The 14,555-nt window shown below is 44.7% G+C and overlaps 1 protein-coding gene across 1 annotated transcript in view; it reads right to left on the reverse strand.

The window, feature by feature from the left end:
* nav3 (neuron navigator 3) overlaps window positions 1–14,392 on the reverse strand; it is a 373,704-nt gene extending 359,312 nt beyond the window's left edge. The window contains exons 1-2 of the mRNA XM_076989743.1: window positions 14,243–14,392; window positions 758–1,171 (exon numbers count right to left, since the gene is read on the reverse strand). Coding sequence (XP_076845858.1) covers window positions 758–829 — 72 coding nt within the window. The 5' untranslated portion in view covers window positions 830–1,171; window positions 14,243–14,392. The remainder of the gene's footprint in view (window positions 1–757; window positions 1,172–14,242) is intronic.
* Between the last annotated feature and the right edge of the window lie 163 nt (window positions 14,393–14,555).

Genomic DNA, 14,555 nt, shown 5'->3' on the forward strand with positions numbered 1-14,555 from the left:
ATTGCAAATATATGAAATAAAATAGTGATTTGCTAAAGTAGTGACACTAGTCTTATCTTGCGCTTCATAACAACTTGTCAATTGTGTAACACTGCCTTGCCAGGGCCAAACATATCAAAATTTCAAGCAACACATTTCATGATGCTTTCAAGTCTGGTGTAGTCTGACACCATGTATGTATGTATGTATGTATGTGTGTGAGGGGAGTGTATCTGGGGCCATCCTCCCCCCATGAGATCTACACACAAATAAAATACCTGCAGAAAACCAGTGAATAAGCTATTTTATTATATTTTGTCATTCTAGTTTTCATTGGTTCTCTCAGAGGACCCTGGCAACATCATTATCCAGATTGGAATCATTCATTTTAAATAATACACCATTGACAGTGTAATCCCCACTGATTCCATTATGTATTAATGTAGAACCTTGGAGACAGGGTCTAAAACTAAATGCGATAACCTTTCTTATTAGCTTATATTAGAGCAGTAAACACCAGTTCCCATGTATTGTAATGTACTCTATGGCTGAGAAATACTACACATATTATTGCTGCCTCTTAAACCAGAACTAAGTACAAATTATACAAATATATGTCCAAATTACCCAAGCACCCTAACCCTCTGCTCACACTTTCAGAGGTTTAAGACACAAGGAAGGAAAGTACATAATCATGTGCATCACTAATTATACTGAAGCTTTATCTGCTAAGCCCCGAGGAGAAAGGCCAATATGCTTCTAAAAACAAGCGTTTTACCTTTTTCTGGTCCTCCAACTTTTGACTCGTGGACTTCTTAACATGTTTTCCAGTTCCAGGGTGTACCTCCATTCCTGGTGAGAACAGCGGTATCTCTGAGAGGGAGACCAAGGAGCAGGTGCATGTGGGTGTGGGGGTGAGGGGGCGAGGGGTACAGGCAGCAGAAGGAGGCCTCACCTCAGCTCACATTTTTCATGCACTCGGAGCAACATAGAGCTTCTGATTACTCTTAGTGATGAGGAGGGGGTAGGGTTACTTGCCTGCCCAAGACTACCTGGACATGGACCACCTCAGCAAAACAAAAATAACACCATTGTGATCTTCATTCATAGATACATCCATTCAGAAGTGCCAGGAGACACATTGCTTTTCCATCCATTCCATCTGTCCATCTTCCAGGATCACTCCTCACATCTGCAAGACAGAGACACACTCATAAGCAACAAAAGGCAGACAGACACAGCAACCTTAGGCTTACAGGAGCACATAGGCGTCAGCCAGAAGAGGTTGGGGCCCCCCCTGAGTCTTGGTTCCTCTCAAGGTTTCTTCCTCATGTTCTTAGGGAGTTTTTCCTTGCCACTGTCGCCCTTGACTTGCTCACAGGGGGCTAGGACTCGGACACTTGTAAAGCTGCTTTGTCACAACAACTGTTGTAAAAAGCGCTGTATAAATAAACTTTGATTAATTGATTAATTGATTGATATAGCTCGTGAGGAGGTTAGTTGTTTATGTTCATATGAATAAACATGCAAACCAGTGCTAAAGGACATACTGGCTCTTGAGCCTGTAATAAACATTTTGTGAAAAACCCAAACAATGAGAAAGTAGCATTGGACTTTAGACTTGTTAAGCAGATTTTTAAGTTTTAACTAAGTTAGACTTTTAACTAAGTTAGACTTTTAACTTGTTATACATAAAAGCAGCTGTTATCTGGGATTCATTGGTTTACCTGTATGTTTTGTAGTACTAAGTTTCATACCAAACATTTATTATGACCATAATAACTTTTGAGCAGGAAGGATAAAGGGATTTTATTTGGAGTAAAGAATTTAATAAAGGAAGTGCTACTCTTCATTAGGCTGCTAATTTGTCAGAACCTGCATAGAATCACTTAAAAGGAAAAGATTATCAGTCAGTGCACTCACCACACACAATAAGAAGTCCTATAGTATGTCTGAGCTCTCTCATTAATGATTGTCACTCTATATCTATAGGTGTTTTCAAAATGGTTGACATAATATCTAAATTATAAATTGAATTAATTTTAGCCAACAAATCAACAGTTAGGGTTAGGTTAGAGTTAGGGTTAGGTTAATCATATTACAGAGGTTTACAGTCATTTAAATTAAAATCAAACTGTGAAGCTATAACAGTTTTAAAGATGGTCAGCATGGCACAACTGATTACTGCACATGTTAATCTAGGATCACTACAGCAGCCAGTTTGCCTTAGGTTTCTGCATCTAATTCAACTGTCAACTAGACTTTTGACATATTATCAAGTGATGTTTATATAGGCATCCAGGTTTGTGATCTATCGATACTCCACTTATTTCAAACAATAAGTAGCCACAAGGCGGCATGGTGGTGTGGTGGTTAGCACTGTCGCCTTGCAGCAAGGCGGTTTGGGTTTGATTCTCGGTCTGGGCTGCTCTGTGTGGAGTTTGCATGTTCTCCCTGTGCCTGCGTGGGTTTCCTCCGGGTACTCCGGTTTCCTCCCACAGTCCAAAGACATGCGTGTTAGGTTGATTAATCACTCTAAATTGCCCGTAGGTGTGAGTGCGTGTGTGTGGGCCATGTGGTGGACTGGCGACCTGCCCATGGTGTACCCTGCCTTCGCCCGGAGATGCTGGGATTGGCTCCAGCCCCCCTGTGACCCCGACTAGCGGGATTAAGCGGTTCAGAAAATGGATGGATGGATGGATGGAAGTAGCCACAAAGAACTGAGTGTGTGTTCAAGCAGCAGTAGCACGACGTAGCTACACTCAACACAAACTTGTTTCCAACAGTGCAACATCAGCACCACCTAGAGAAGAGTACTGAGTGTTTTAGGTGGAGGCTGGGAGTACATTCTGAGTGTTTTAGGTGGAGGCTGGGAGTACATACTGAGTGTTTTAGGTGGAGGCTGGGAGTACATTCTGAGTGTTTTAGGTGGAGGCTGGGAGTACATACTGAGTGTTTTAGGTGGAGGCTACATTCTGTTGGTATGTGTTGCATTCATTGACAAGTTAAACAAAATTAGGCCAACATTTAAACAGAAAAAAAATACTTCACCAGATCCAAAAAATCTTTGAACAGAAATCTTGGCCACAAACAAAAATGCATATCGTATCAGCTAAAGGTCTGCCACCACATATTTCTTAGCAAGCTCCTGCCTCATGCATAATTCACAAGCAGTCATTTCTGTCTCTGCTATATCACAAGAAAAAACCTCACACACAGGGAACAACAAGATATAATCTCATTTTGCCATCATTTTGCTCATATATTTATTTATTTGATCTCTGAAATAAGAAATATAGTTGCATTTTGGCATGTTCCCTGGGACATTGTTAAGTCCTTTAGATAACTTCTGTTTACCCTCCACTGTGCCCTCTACACCCCCCCCCCCCACCCCCCCGAGCACTTGCCCCCCAAAATATCTGTGCACGCCACTGCACTAAGCCCCAGCCATGGATAAACATTGAATGTTTGAGATGTGGCAAGGAAACAGCTATAGCTACATATACTAAAAAATGACGATGCGGATGCTACATTTTGGAAACGCACTGCAAATCCAGTCACAACACAATGGATGTGGGCCACAAAACAACAGAAATCTTTCTGGACTAATTATTTTACACAGGGACGCTGTAGGTTTTTAGCCATAAACAACAGTAGTGTTATACAGTTTCTCAATATGTTGAACGGGACTTAAGTAATAAACTAGCTAGCTACATTTTAAGATCTTTATAAAGTCCCCTAGCTAGCTATTTAGATAGAAATTAAGTTGTGTTAAATAGGATTTTTGTTAGGGTTTTTAAGCTTTAGTTTCTGTCTAAATACCTAGCTAGCTAACTACACTTAAAGAGCATTTAGCTTAACCGTGATATGAGCAACGACTACCAAGGAGACGAGTGTGGCCATGAGAGCAGGCCCACATCATCGACCTCTGGGTAACATGCCTGCCCCCCGGGATCCTAAATGTATGAGTACTGTGTGTGTGTGTGTGTGTGTGTGTGTTTTTGTAAGAGCAATAATGGTATGATGTAACCTGTTCTATATGTTCATACATTTGTAGAGTGCCTTGTAGCCTCTAGAGGGGAGTTAGAGTGATGTTGAAGTGGGAGGAGTTAGAGAGAGAAGGTTGGACAAGTGTGTGAGCGGGAGAGTGAGGACGGAGACCCGGACTAGCCGGTAGCCACTACTACTAGCCTCCCAGTTGTTCTTGATTAAAGTGAAATACGTTGAAATCCATTCTTCAGTCCCCCTGTTATATTTCCACACTTATCTCGCTACCGAAATCGCCACCTGGATTGACCCACAGCCCGAGAACCGGTAAGAGTACTGGTTCCGTAAAAGTACGTTTTACATTTTCTAAAGGCCACTTTCGTAGGTCAGTTATCGCCATTTGTTGCAATAAGTACAGAGTTATATCCGCCAATGCAACGGTATTTTTATGGCACTACCTCGGACCTGTTCTTGGCACAAGCAAGAGGAAAACGGTATTTCCTCACTTCAAGCAAGCATCTACAAGTTCCTAACTCAGTACAACTGATTACAGTTTTTTCGTAAGGGAAACAATATTCTGGTTAAATGTGAATATTAAGAGTTGATGGGCAACTGCGAACGGAAAGTTTATAATTTTAATTATTAGTTGATTAACCATATGAACATTACATAAACATTCACTTTATTCTCATTATTGCAGAGGAATAAAGTCGCTTGGTTTCCTTCCTGGTTGAGGCAGTACAGTCGACATTCATTCTGCTCATTTACACGCTTTATTTCAGGAGCGAACAGACACGTAGTTTACATGGAAGTCACTTGTGTGCCTTCACTTGGGATCATTTAATCCGTGTGAATGTAAAAAATGTGGAAATTTAATAAATTCATTTGACAGTGCAAAGGAAATAAATTCATAAAAATATATAAACATAAACATATGAATCACAAACTAATGTTAATTTAATTTTGTCCATGAACAGTGTTGCGAATAACGCCGTTAAAAATAACGGCGTTAGATAACGGCGTCATTTTGTCAGTAACGGGATAATATAATTAATTACTTTTCCTGTCGTTACAACGCCGTTGACATTACTGGTCATTAAAAGCGGTGCGTTACTATATATTGATATACTAACAATAATGCGAGCAGACTGCTGACCAGGTTAGGGAGGAGTAACAGATCTCGATAGATCACGGTTCTCGGTGTAACACCTGTTTACCTTACCAAGTCAGTAAGCGATTGGCTAAGGCAGCGTTATGGTAGCCAATCAGAGCCAGTGTTTTTACACGCGTGCCGAAGCACACACAAACGGAGAAGAGGCAGAAATGGCGAGTCAGGAGCAAGTCGAAGAAAAATTTGCATTTTCAAGGTGGCGATATAAACATTATTTAAGAAAATACTTGAAGTTCCTGAATTTCTACCAGACTGGGTATTTGATGTATTTATTTAAGAATAGAGGTTTAATTGTTAAGTTTACTTCTGTTGTGAACAAACCAGTTGTCTCAGGTTGAGAGAATTGAATTTAATTTGATAGATGTAAATGCACTTTATATAGTGTAACTGTTTACTTTTGCTTCTTTTTTTTTCAAAGATTTGGGATTTTAAAGGATTTTATCCTGCACTGGTCTAATGATGTGCAAAAAATGTCAAAAGTTAAACACCTTTATGATCTACTCATTTCAACTGACTGTGAAAACTGCTTTTTCAAAAAATCCTTATTCATTGGCATATAACTTTTTTTTTTATGTAATGCAAATAGTTACTTTCCCTGGTAACGAGTTACTTTTATTATAGAGTAATTCAGTTACTAACTCAGTTACTTTTTTGAACAAGTAGTGAGTAACTATAACTACTTTTTTAAAGTAACGTTCCTGTCACGGTGACAGCTCCGGACCCTTCCCTGTGGGCGTGTCATGACGTCGTCTGCGTGCTGTTATGTCCATGTTTGTACTTCCGTGGGTGTGGGTTGTTTGTGAGCGTGTTCGTTTGTTACACCTGTGCCTTGTCTCGAGGTCACGTGGGTCTGTGTAACTCACTTATTTAATGTGCGTTCGCGCAGTGTCGTGTGCTCGTCTTTGTCTAAGTTTCATGCCAGTGTGAGTATCTCATTGTTGTGCTTGCACCACCGCAGTGAAGCTACATGTCTATTGTTGAGTAAAGTTCGTGTTTGCACCCCATCATCTACGTGTCGTGTCCGTTCCTCCGCACGTCACAGAAAGACGAGCCAAAGAGAAAGAGGTATGCCTGGATACGCCACCCGGGCGCCTAAAGGGAAGAGAAAGAGCCGTCGCCACCACGGCTCTTCCCCGGTCCGTCACCACGAAGCCCCTGTCTCCGAGCAGGAGATGATGAGGAACCCGTTGTGCGCGTACATGCTCTGCACGGCTCGGGAAGCGGAGGACGCGGAGATGGCAGAACACCTACGCCAATCCGCGGTCCGCATGTGGAGGGACCAGGACCTCGCCGCGTCCCTAGAGCCCCCGCACCGAGCGGTAAGAGGCGGCAGGAACGAACCCCCGCACGCGTATTCTCCCATGCCAGTGCCCGAGAGCGCAGAGCAAGGAGAGGATAGCGCGCTACTCCCGGTCTTCTCCGAGGAAGAAGAGACCGATGAGCCGTTTTTGGTGGGCATGGGCGCCTTTTCCCTCACCCCTCCCGAGGAAGAGGAGGAAGAGTCCTATCCCCCCTCAATGTGCTCGAAGAGCACGGTGGATTACGGGGGTGAGGAAGGCAGTCTCCCACCGTCGGAGGGCGAGACGGAGAGGACGGACTCCGAGGAGGAGGAGTATTCCCCGTCAATGTGCTCACGGAGCACGGTCTGCTACGGAGAGGAAGACGTCAGTGCTCCGCCATCGGAGTGCGAGGCGACAGGCGTGGACTCCGAGGAGGAGTATTCCCCGTCCGTATGCTCGGAGAGCACCGTTCGTTACGGAGGGGATGACGTCAGTCCCCTCCCATCTGACTACGGTGAGGAGAGCGAGGGGGAGAGCCCTCCGTCTGTACGTTCGCTCCCGACGGTATACAAAGGGGGAGGGAGCGGACCGGACAGTTCGTTCGCATCGGTGAGTGGGGATTCCTGCGGGGAGGAGCCCATGGACCACTCCCGAGGCGAGACCCCCGCTCGGTCCATGGACTGGAGCGTGGCCGAGGAGGAGGTGCCGGATATGGACACCACCCCCGATACCGGTCCAAGAGGGGGCTGGCCTGGCAAGGGAGGGGCTTCCTACGGGAGATTCCCGGAGAGGGAGCGCCGGCAGGCCTATCGCGCAGCAAGCCCCTACGGTTCTCCCGGAGGAGGGAGTCACGGACCCGGGAGGAAGGTCGCCGTGAGACCCGCCGGTCGCGCTGCCTCCAAGCGGGCTGAAAGTCGCGCTGCACCTCGCGCGTCCGCCAGGTGTGCTGCCCCCAGGCGGTCGACCAGTCGCGCTGCACCCCGCGCGTCCGACCGAAGCACGGCACCCAAGCGGTCGGACAGTCACGCCGCCCCTCGAGCGCCCGCCAGAGGGACTGGTCCCAAGCGGTCGACCAGTCGCGCTCCACCCAGCGCGTCCGCCGGCCGTGCGGCACCTGGCGGTGAGCGGGCGCAACAGGCGGGAGGAGCACCGCCTGCTGCAGCGTCTCCAGCCCTCGGAGCCTTCGCGCCGCTACTGGCGTTGCCTCAGGCGGGAAGCCTGGCTTCGGGGCTGAATGTGTGTGTTCCGGTGTTTCTGTCTGTCCCCTTGTGTCTCCCTAACCCACTGTTCCCTTTTGTGCCATTTGTGTTTCATGTTCCAGTGTGTGTGTTTGTCAGCGTGCCATTGTTTAATGTTTTCTCCCCTGTCTTCCCAGGGAGGGTGTGCTAGAGCTGTTCGCGGCGGTTCCCGCCGTCGGGGGTGACTGCTCTCGGAGGCTCACGATCCCGGCGGCTCCGGACCTGCCCCGTCGGTATTGGTTCGGGGCTTCCCAGCTACGCGGGACGCTCCGGGAGTAGCGAGCCCCTGGCGGAGGGTTCTGTCACGGTGACAGCTCCGGACCCTTCCCTGTGGGCGTGTCATGACGTCGTCTGCGTGCTGTTATGTCCATGTTTGTACTTCCGTGGGTGTGGGTTGTTTGTGAGCGTGTTCGTTTGTTACACCTGTGCCTTGTCTCGAGGTCACGTGGGTCTGTGTAACTCACTTATTTAATGTGCGTTCGCGCAGTGTCGTGTGCTCGTCTTTGTCTAAGTTTCATGCCAGTGTGAGTATCTCATTGTTGTGCTTGCACCACCGCAGTGAAGCTACGTGTCTATTGTTGAGTAAAGTTCGTGTTTGCACCCCATCATCTACGTGTCGTGTCCGTTCCTCCGCACGTCACAGTTCCCAACACTGTTCATGAATGAATATAGCTTTTCCGATAATTGTGCTGTTTCTGGACACGCATTAAACCAATCACATTTCAGCCATCATGTGTTGCCAGGCAGGGTCAGTCCATCCTGCCGCCTCTAATACAACATGAATGTTATTGAAATTATTGTTGCTTCAACCAATCAGATTTTGAGTTGTTGTCACCAAGGTCCTCTAGCAGGCGTATGGCATCGTCACCGTATTCAGACCCGCTGATTGGATAGATCGGTCCAATCTAGCTTTATCTCTCACCTCACAATGGCTAAAGGAGAAGAAGAAATACTTTTCAAGAAAAGCTAGACATTGTTAGGAAAGGTCGCACAACTCAGAAGATAGCTAACCTGTGAAGATAGCTAGCCGGTGAAGATAGCTAGCCTGTCACAAGAGGATTTGTCCGCCACTTTCACGTAGTTGATCATTTTCAATCCGATAGAAAACGACGGCAGGATGGACTTGAAGCGCACGGATAATCTCTACGAGTAATTGGACTGTTTTTGAGGGAAACGTGGAGGATGGATTTTGTTTACAAATAATCCGATTTTTGGCGAATAAAATATTGCTACTTTCCTAAATAAATTTTAGGTTATTGTTGATATTTGTATGTGTCCCGGCTGTAGCTGCGGTACAATAATGTAAGGTCATTTGTGATTTACTGTCTGTGACCCTCAGTCAAGACACTCTTGACATTCAGTTCACTCCCTTATCTGTGTGTCTGCTCCTCAGTTAGAACTTGTTAGAAGAGATCTCTCTCTCTCTCTCTCTGTACTTTGCCACTACCCATAGATCCAGTCTACTGTACCTCCTCTCCTGATAACGACAACACCAATCAGGCATGTTTTAATATTATTACCCAATTGTGTTGACACTTCTTCATTCTGTATTTACATGTATATTTACTACATGTATTATCATTAAATTTTGAAGAAGTCCTAACATGTGTGTTGTGAATCTCTTCTCCCAGCTCTGGGATGAAAACACTGAGGGCTGATCAAATGTATTATTCTGTCTAGGAATCCTGAAGGCCATGATCTACTTCTAGTGGTGATTTCAGAAACCTTAACAAACAAAGGCATTTATTAAGGCAACTAGTTATCTACAGGAGTGATGCATTGACTCTTTATACTGAATTTCTGCATATTAAGATTGTTTTTCTAACCATAAATTAGATTCTGAGGGGTAGATTGATTCAGGCAAAGCATTACTGAAGGTCTAGGTGTGAAATATACAGTCCGCCACTGCCTTTACATGATGACAAATCAGTGTACTGTACAGGCAGGGGGCGTGAAATAAATCAGTGTACTGTACAGGCAGGGGCGTGAAAACAAAATTCTTAAACATATTTATATTCAACATATAAGATAATATATTTAGAAAAAATTCTGTTATAAATCTATCTAATATTGTCTGCTAATATTGTCTGCTTTTTATTATGCTGTGATTCCTGTATGCTGAGGGTTAATAAAATGGCATCACTGGCTCTCATTTGTTTAGTTGGGTTTTTTTAAGGGAACGAGAGCAGTTAATGCAGTGGTCCCACCTCAGGCTTATACAAAGTTCATTTCTTCCAAATGCTTGCGCCCCACCTGCAATACCCATGCGCCCCACACTTTGAGAAACGCTGAGTTAATGTGAATCAATATTGTGACACACCTCACCACAACTGCTGATCATGTATGCCCTCTAACCCAGCCTGAAACTGCTGCTCTGCACCTGACCATGAAAGTAGAGAACTACATTTCTGTCATGCTGCGGTTGTATGTCATTAGAGGGATCTGGACCCATACGATTTTAAAGTTGTTTTGTGACAACATGTGTTGTGAAAAGCGCTATATAAATAAATTTGACTTTGACTATGCAAAAATAGAGCCATACGTGTTTAATAAAAAACATTTATTGTAAAACTGACTTGACATACTATTTCAGAATATTTAGCACTTTCAACTTAAACAAGAAAAACTGGGAAAAACTGTAGGAGGAATGTTAGCATGTTATTAAACTGGTAGCAGGTAGGGTTGTGCTACCAGTTTAATAACAGACATGTGTTCACAAAATAGCCAGTACCAGGTAAGGAGTTCAGTCCACACAGCCACTTTGCTGGGGAATTTAATTAGACTCTGCCTTCACATCTTTTTTCTACCTGTCCCAGCTGTGTCCAGTACTGCAGGTCCGAATGTGCAAGTAATTCCAAACATGTAAACATAATTGAACCTGAACATCACAGGAAACAGAACAGGAACAACAAAAGTGGAGCCCAGACCCAGTGGTTTTATTGTAGTAGGCCGTAAGAGACCAGGAACCATGGCAGCCATGACTGAATTCTACACAAAGGCATCTGCACACTCTTGTGTTTAATCAGGGTTGCTGCAGTGAGGGGGACTCTGGCTTCACTGTTGTCATGGTAACAGGTAGGTGGGATTTGTTGAAGAGGGGTGCAGGCCTTTTGGCATGCATGTCTATAAAGCTGCTTAGCCGAGCAAAAAAGAATCTAAGAAAAACATTTCATAAACATTTTAAAAAGCAACTAGAACAGCGAATAATATTTTTCTGTATTTCGTAGATAAAAACAGACAGAATTGAAGGCATGTATCTGGTGTTAAAAACCAGTTTCACCTGTGTCAGAAGTCTGATCTCCAGTAACAACAAAAAAGAAAAAAAATACATCTGGATCTGCCTGACTAAAGCTGTGTGTGTATGTATGTGTATATATACTCTCATACTTATATCAGGGTTGCCAACTCTCACGCATTGAACATGAGACACACGCATTTGACCGTTTTCACACGCTCTCACGCCACACATCCAATTTCTCACGCAGAAAAAAAAATCTAGTTTATTTACCTCTGATCCACATCTATGATTCAATGAGTTACTAGTTCGCTCTGGCGCCAACCACCAGCGATAGATCGCGATATAACACTTAATTTGTGTCCACTTTACGTTTGCCACCCCAATCAACAACTTATGTTCCTCACCCCCCCCCCCCCCCAAGTCTACAACTTACGTTAGCCACCCCCCCCATCACACTCGCCACCTCCTCCAGGTTCAAATCTCACTCCAAGCGATCTTCAAAAGGTGGCAACCCTGCTTATATGGTTCTGAAGAATATCAGTACTTCCTTTGTTACACTTGCCACTCTCTTCCTCACCCTCCATCAACCCTCAAGAGAAAGAGAGAACTGAAGGAAGCATAAAGCACTCCACATCTATTCATTGGCAATACTGAATTACAGCTAAATTATACGTAGATTAGCCTAATGTGCTTTGTCATGACCATACAAATCCCCTGAGCTGCCTGAATCAGAGAATGACATAATCTGGTGGTTTTGTGGTCGGATTAAAATCAAATCTTGTTATAAGACCAGGAAAAGTGCAGTGTGAAATCGCAATTGAGGGTGTGAAGTGTTAACATGCAGTGGAGGCGAAGCTCCCGAGCATGTCAGTTCTCAGAGGACACATCCCTCTGTGCATGCATAGCAGAACAAGGAAACAAGGAGATCAGAAGGAGAGGTGAGACTGGCACCAAAGACATGGAACTGTACTCTGCACACACAGCTTCACTCAGAGAGCAGCTCCGGTTCACTGCTGCTTCATATAGTCTACCAGTCTTCTTTATTACAATTGTATTTTAGAGTGTGGTTGTCAGGCATCAGCCGGCAAGGTGTGAACACAAAAACACATAGACGTGATGTCAGGTCCAAACGAACAGCATTAGAGGGGGAATTTTAATGACTGTTGTTCAACAGCTGTGGAGGCTTAGGGCAGGTTAAAGAACAGCTTCCCAACCTGTTGTGGACAGCAGGAAAGGCCAACAGAGTAATGAGGGGTCAACAGAATAATGAGGGGCCAACAGAGTAATGAGGGGTCAACAGAGTAATGAGGGGCCAACAGAGTAATGAGGGGTCAACAGAGTAATGAGGGGTCAACAGAGTAATGAGGGGTCAACAGAGTAATGAGGGGCCAACAGAGTAATGAGGGGTCAACAGAGTAATGAGGGGCCAACAGAGTAATGAGGGGCCATTGCTTCTGTGGTCTGCAGGCTGTTCCCAGTTCTGCATGATTCAACTGTCTGTGAGCACCAGACAGAAAAGGGGCTAGATTGAGATAGATAGGGTAGATTGAGATAGATAGGGTAGATTGAGACATCAACGCTGGTTTTTGGCATAACATCAGTACAGAAATTGGCTGATATTCATAGCTTTGTCTAGCTGCCAGGCTGGGTGAAACCCAACGTCTGTGCTGAGGCGTGTCCTCCTGTCACCTCCTGATATACAGTAGCCCAGAAGCAGCTTGGTTTCAGCACAATCCAGGCACTGGAGCATCTTCGGAGCTCAAATCCCATTTCAGTACACAATCAGGGTACCAAGGGTCATTGCCAGGACTGGGGCAACATACAAAACACTCATATACTAGAATGTGCACTACACACACACACACACACACACACACACACACACACACACACACACACACACACACACACACACACACACACACACACACACACACACACACACACACACACACACATCTAGTTTGTCCTAATTTTGTCCCTTGATAGCTGTGGATGTGTGCTGGTGTTTGTGTATATTTGATTAATTCAGAATAAGAGACCAAGGTTCAGCAGGTGCAGAGCCAGCTTGGTTGGTGGTAGCCATCATCCTGTTTTCCGCCAGACACAGACATGTAAGAGAAGCTTACACATCTCTCTTTTTAGCTAAAGATGGCAACAAATCTAGATATCAATGTGAGGTATTATCACAACACAGCAGCAGTGATTACCAAAATCAAAACATTACAGGACATTTCTGTGTCTCCTACGAATGACTGGAAAAATATATCCTCTTTCAAAAATGGCCTTACCAAAAACAAATGGGTCTTATTAGCGCTGATTTAAATTCTCAACATTTCTCATCGTGTCTGCCTTTAGCTTTCACAGCTCTTGAATAGAATTACTGACTGTTCATCAGACACATTCTGAGTACAGAACATTAACTTCCAGAACTAAAATTTCATCAATTGTTAGTCTGTGGGAAGCAGGAAGTATTAGAATAATTATCATGTTGCCTTTTGTAACTGCAGCCAGTGAAGGGAAAAGCTACAGTGGTATCATGGGAATGAGGTTTCCTGAGGTTTGATGGGACTGAATGCATAGAAGAAAGCTCAGCAGGAGTAAGGTGTGGAAAACAGCAATAGACCTAGTGATGTTTCACTCTAACCTTCAAACTGTTCCCTCCACATACCCCATTCATTACGCCTGAATCATACAATTCAAATCATTTAACCTCGAGCAACTCATCCAGCAGAAGGCACAGTTGGGAGTGCAGGTTGGATGATTAGCAATGATCTGTGATCACTGCATCAAGTCTGGGAATGGTGGGGGTGGGAACAGAACAGGGATTCATCAATTCACTAAAATTCCATTAACCTGCCTTTGGACTCTACATAAGACCTTTCCTCCTATTCCTCTCTCATCTCTGACTCATTCTCTAGCTCACTGTAGCTCTGCGGCCCTCAGCAGTAATCCATCATTCCTTCCACAGAACCACTGTCCCATACCAGTGAATTACTCCTGCTTCCACGCTTCAGGAAACCATTACTGACCTGACACTTATTAATCAGCTATGCTACACAATAGTGCTCTTACCTCTTACACAATATATAAAAAGAGGTATGTATTTTTATATGAGGCAGCTCACCCCACATCTCCTAAGTAATGAGAACACACAATACTACAGATTTGACACGAACATGGACAACATTTGAAGATAAAGCCTCTTGACCTCGCCTACTCCACATTATCAGTCATCTACATTTAAGTCACACACCCCAGTTTGCTTTTAAAATCACAAATCAGTCCTCACCTAAAGAAACCATGTGTGCAATGGCCAACAGGTCTAGTTTCATATAGCCTCTCTTACCTGCTCGGCCTCCTGCACATCTATAGGAGTCGTCCATGCCTACAGTGTAGACAGCCAGCTTGTGCTACAGTGAGCACTGACATACCTGCAGGGATGGTAATCCAAATGTTTGCGAGCCCTTCTGCACAGCAGTGAGAGACGGCTGTGTGCAGGAGGAGGAGGGGAGCACCTCCCATCACCAGCTTACAATCGATGGTGTATGCATCCCTCTACACCACCAGCCAATCCAGCGGAGAGAAAAGATGAGGAAGCGTTACCATGTTTGTGTGTGCGTGTGTGTGTTATAGTGTTAGAGTGTGAGAGCATGAGCGAG

This window comes from Brachyhypopomus gauderio, unplaced genomic scaffold (assembly GCF_052324685.1).
Source record: "Brachyhypopomus gauderio isolate BG-103 unplaced genomic scaffold, BGAUD_0.2 sc70, whole genome shotgun sequence".
Classification (NCBI taxonomy): Eukaryota; Metazoa; Chordata; class Actinopteri; order Gymnotiformes; family Hypopomidae; genus Brachyhypopomus; species Brachyhypopomus gauderio.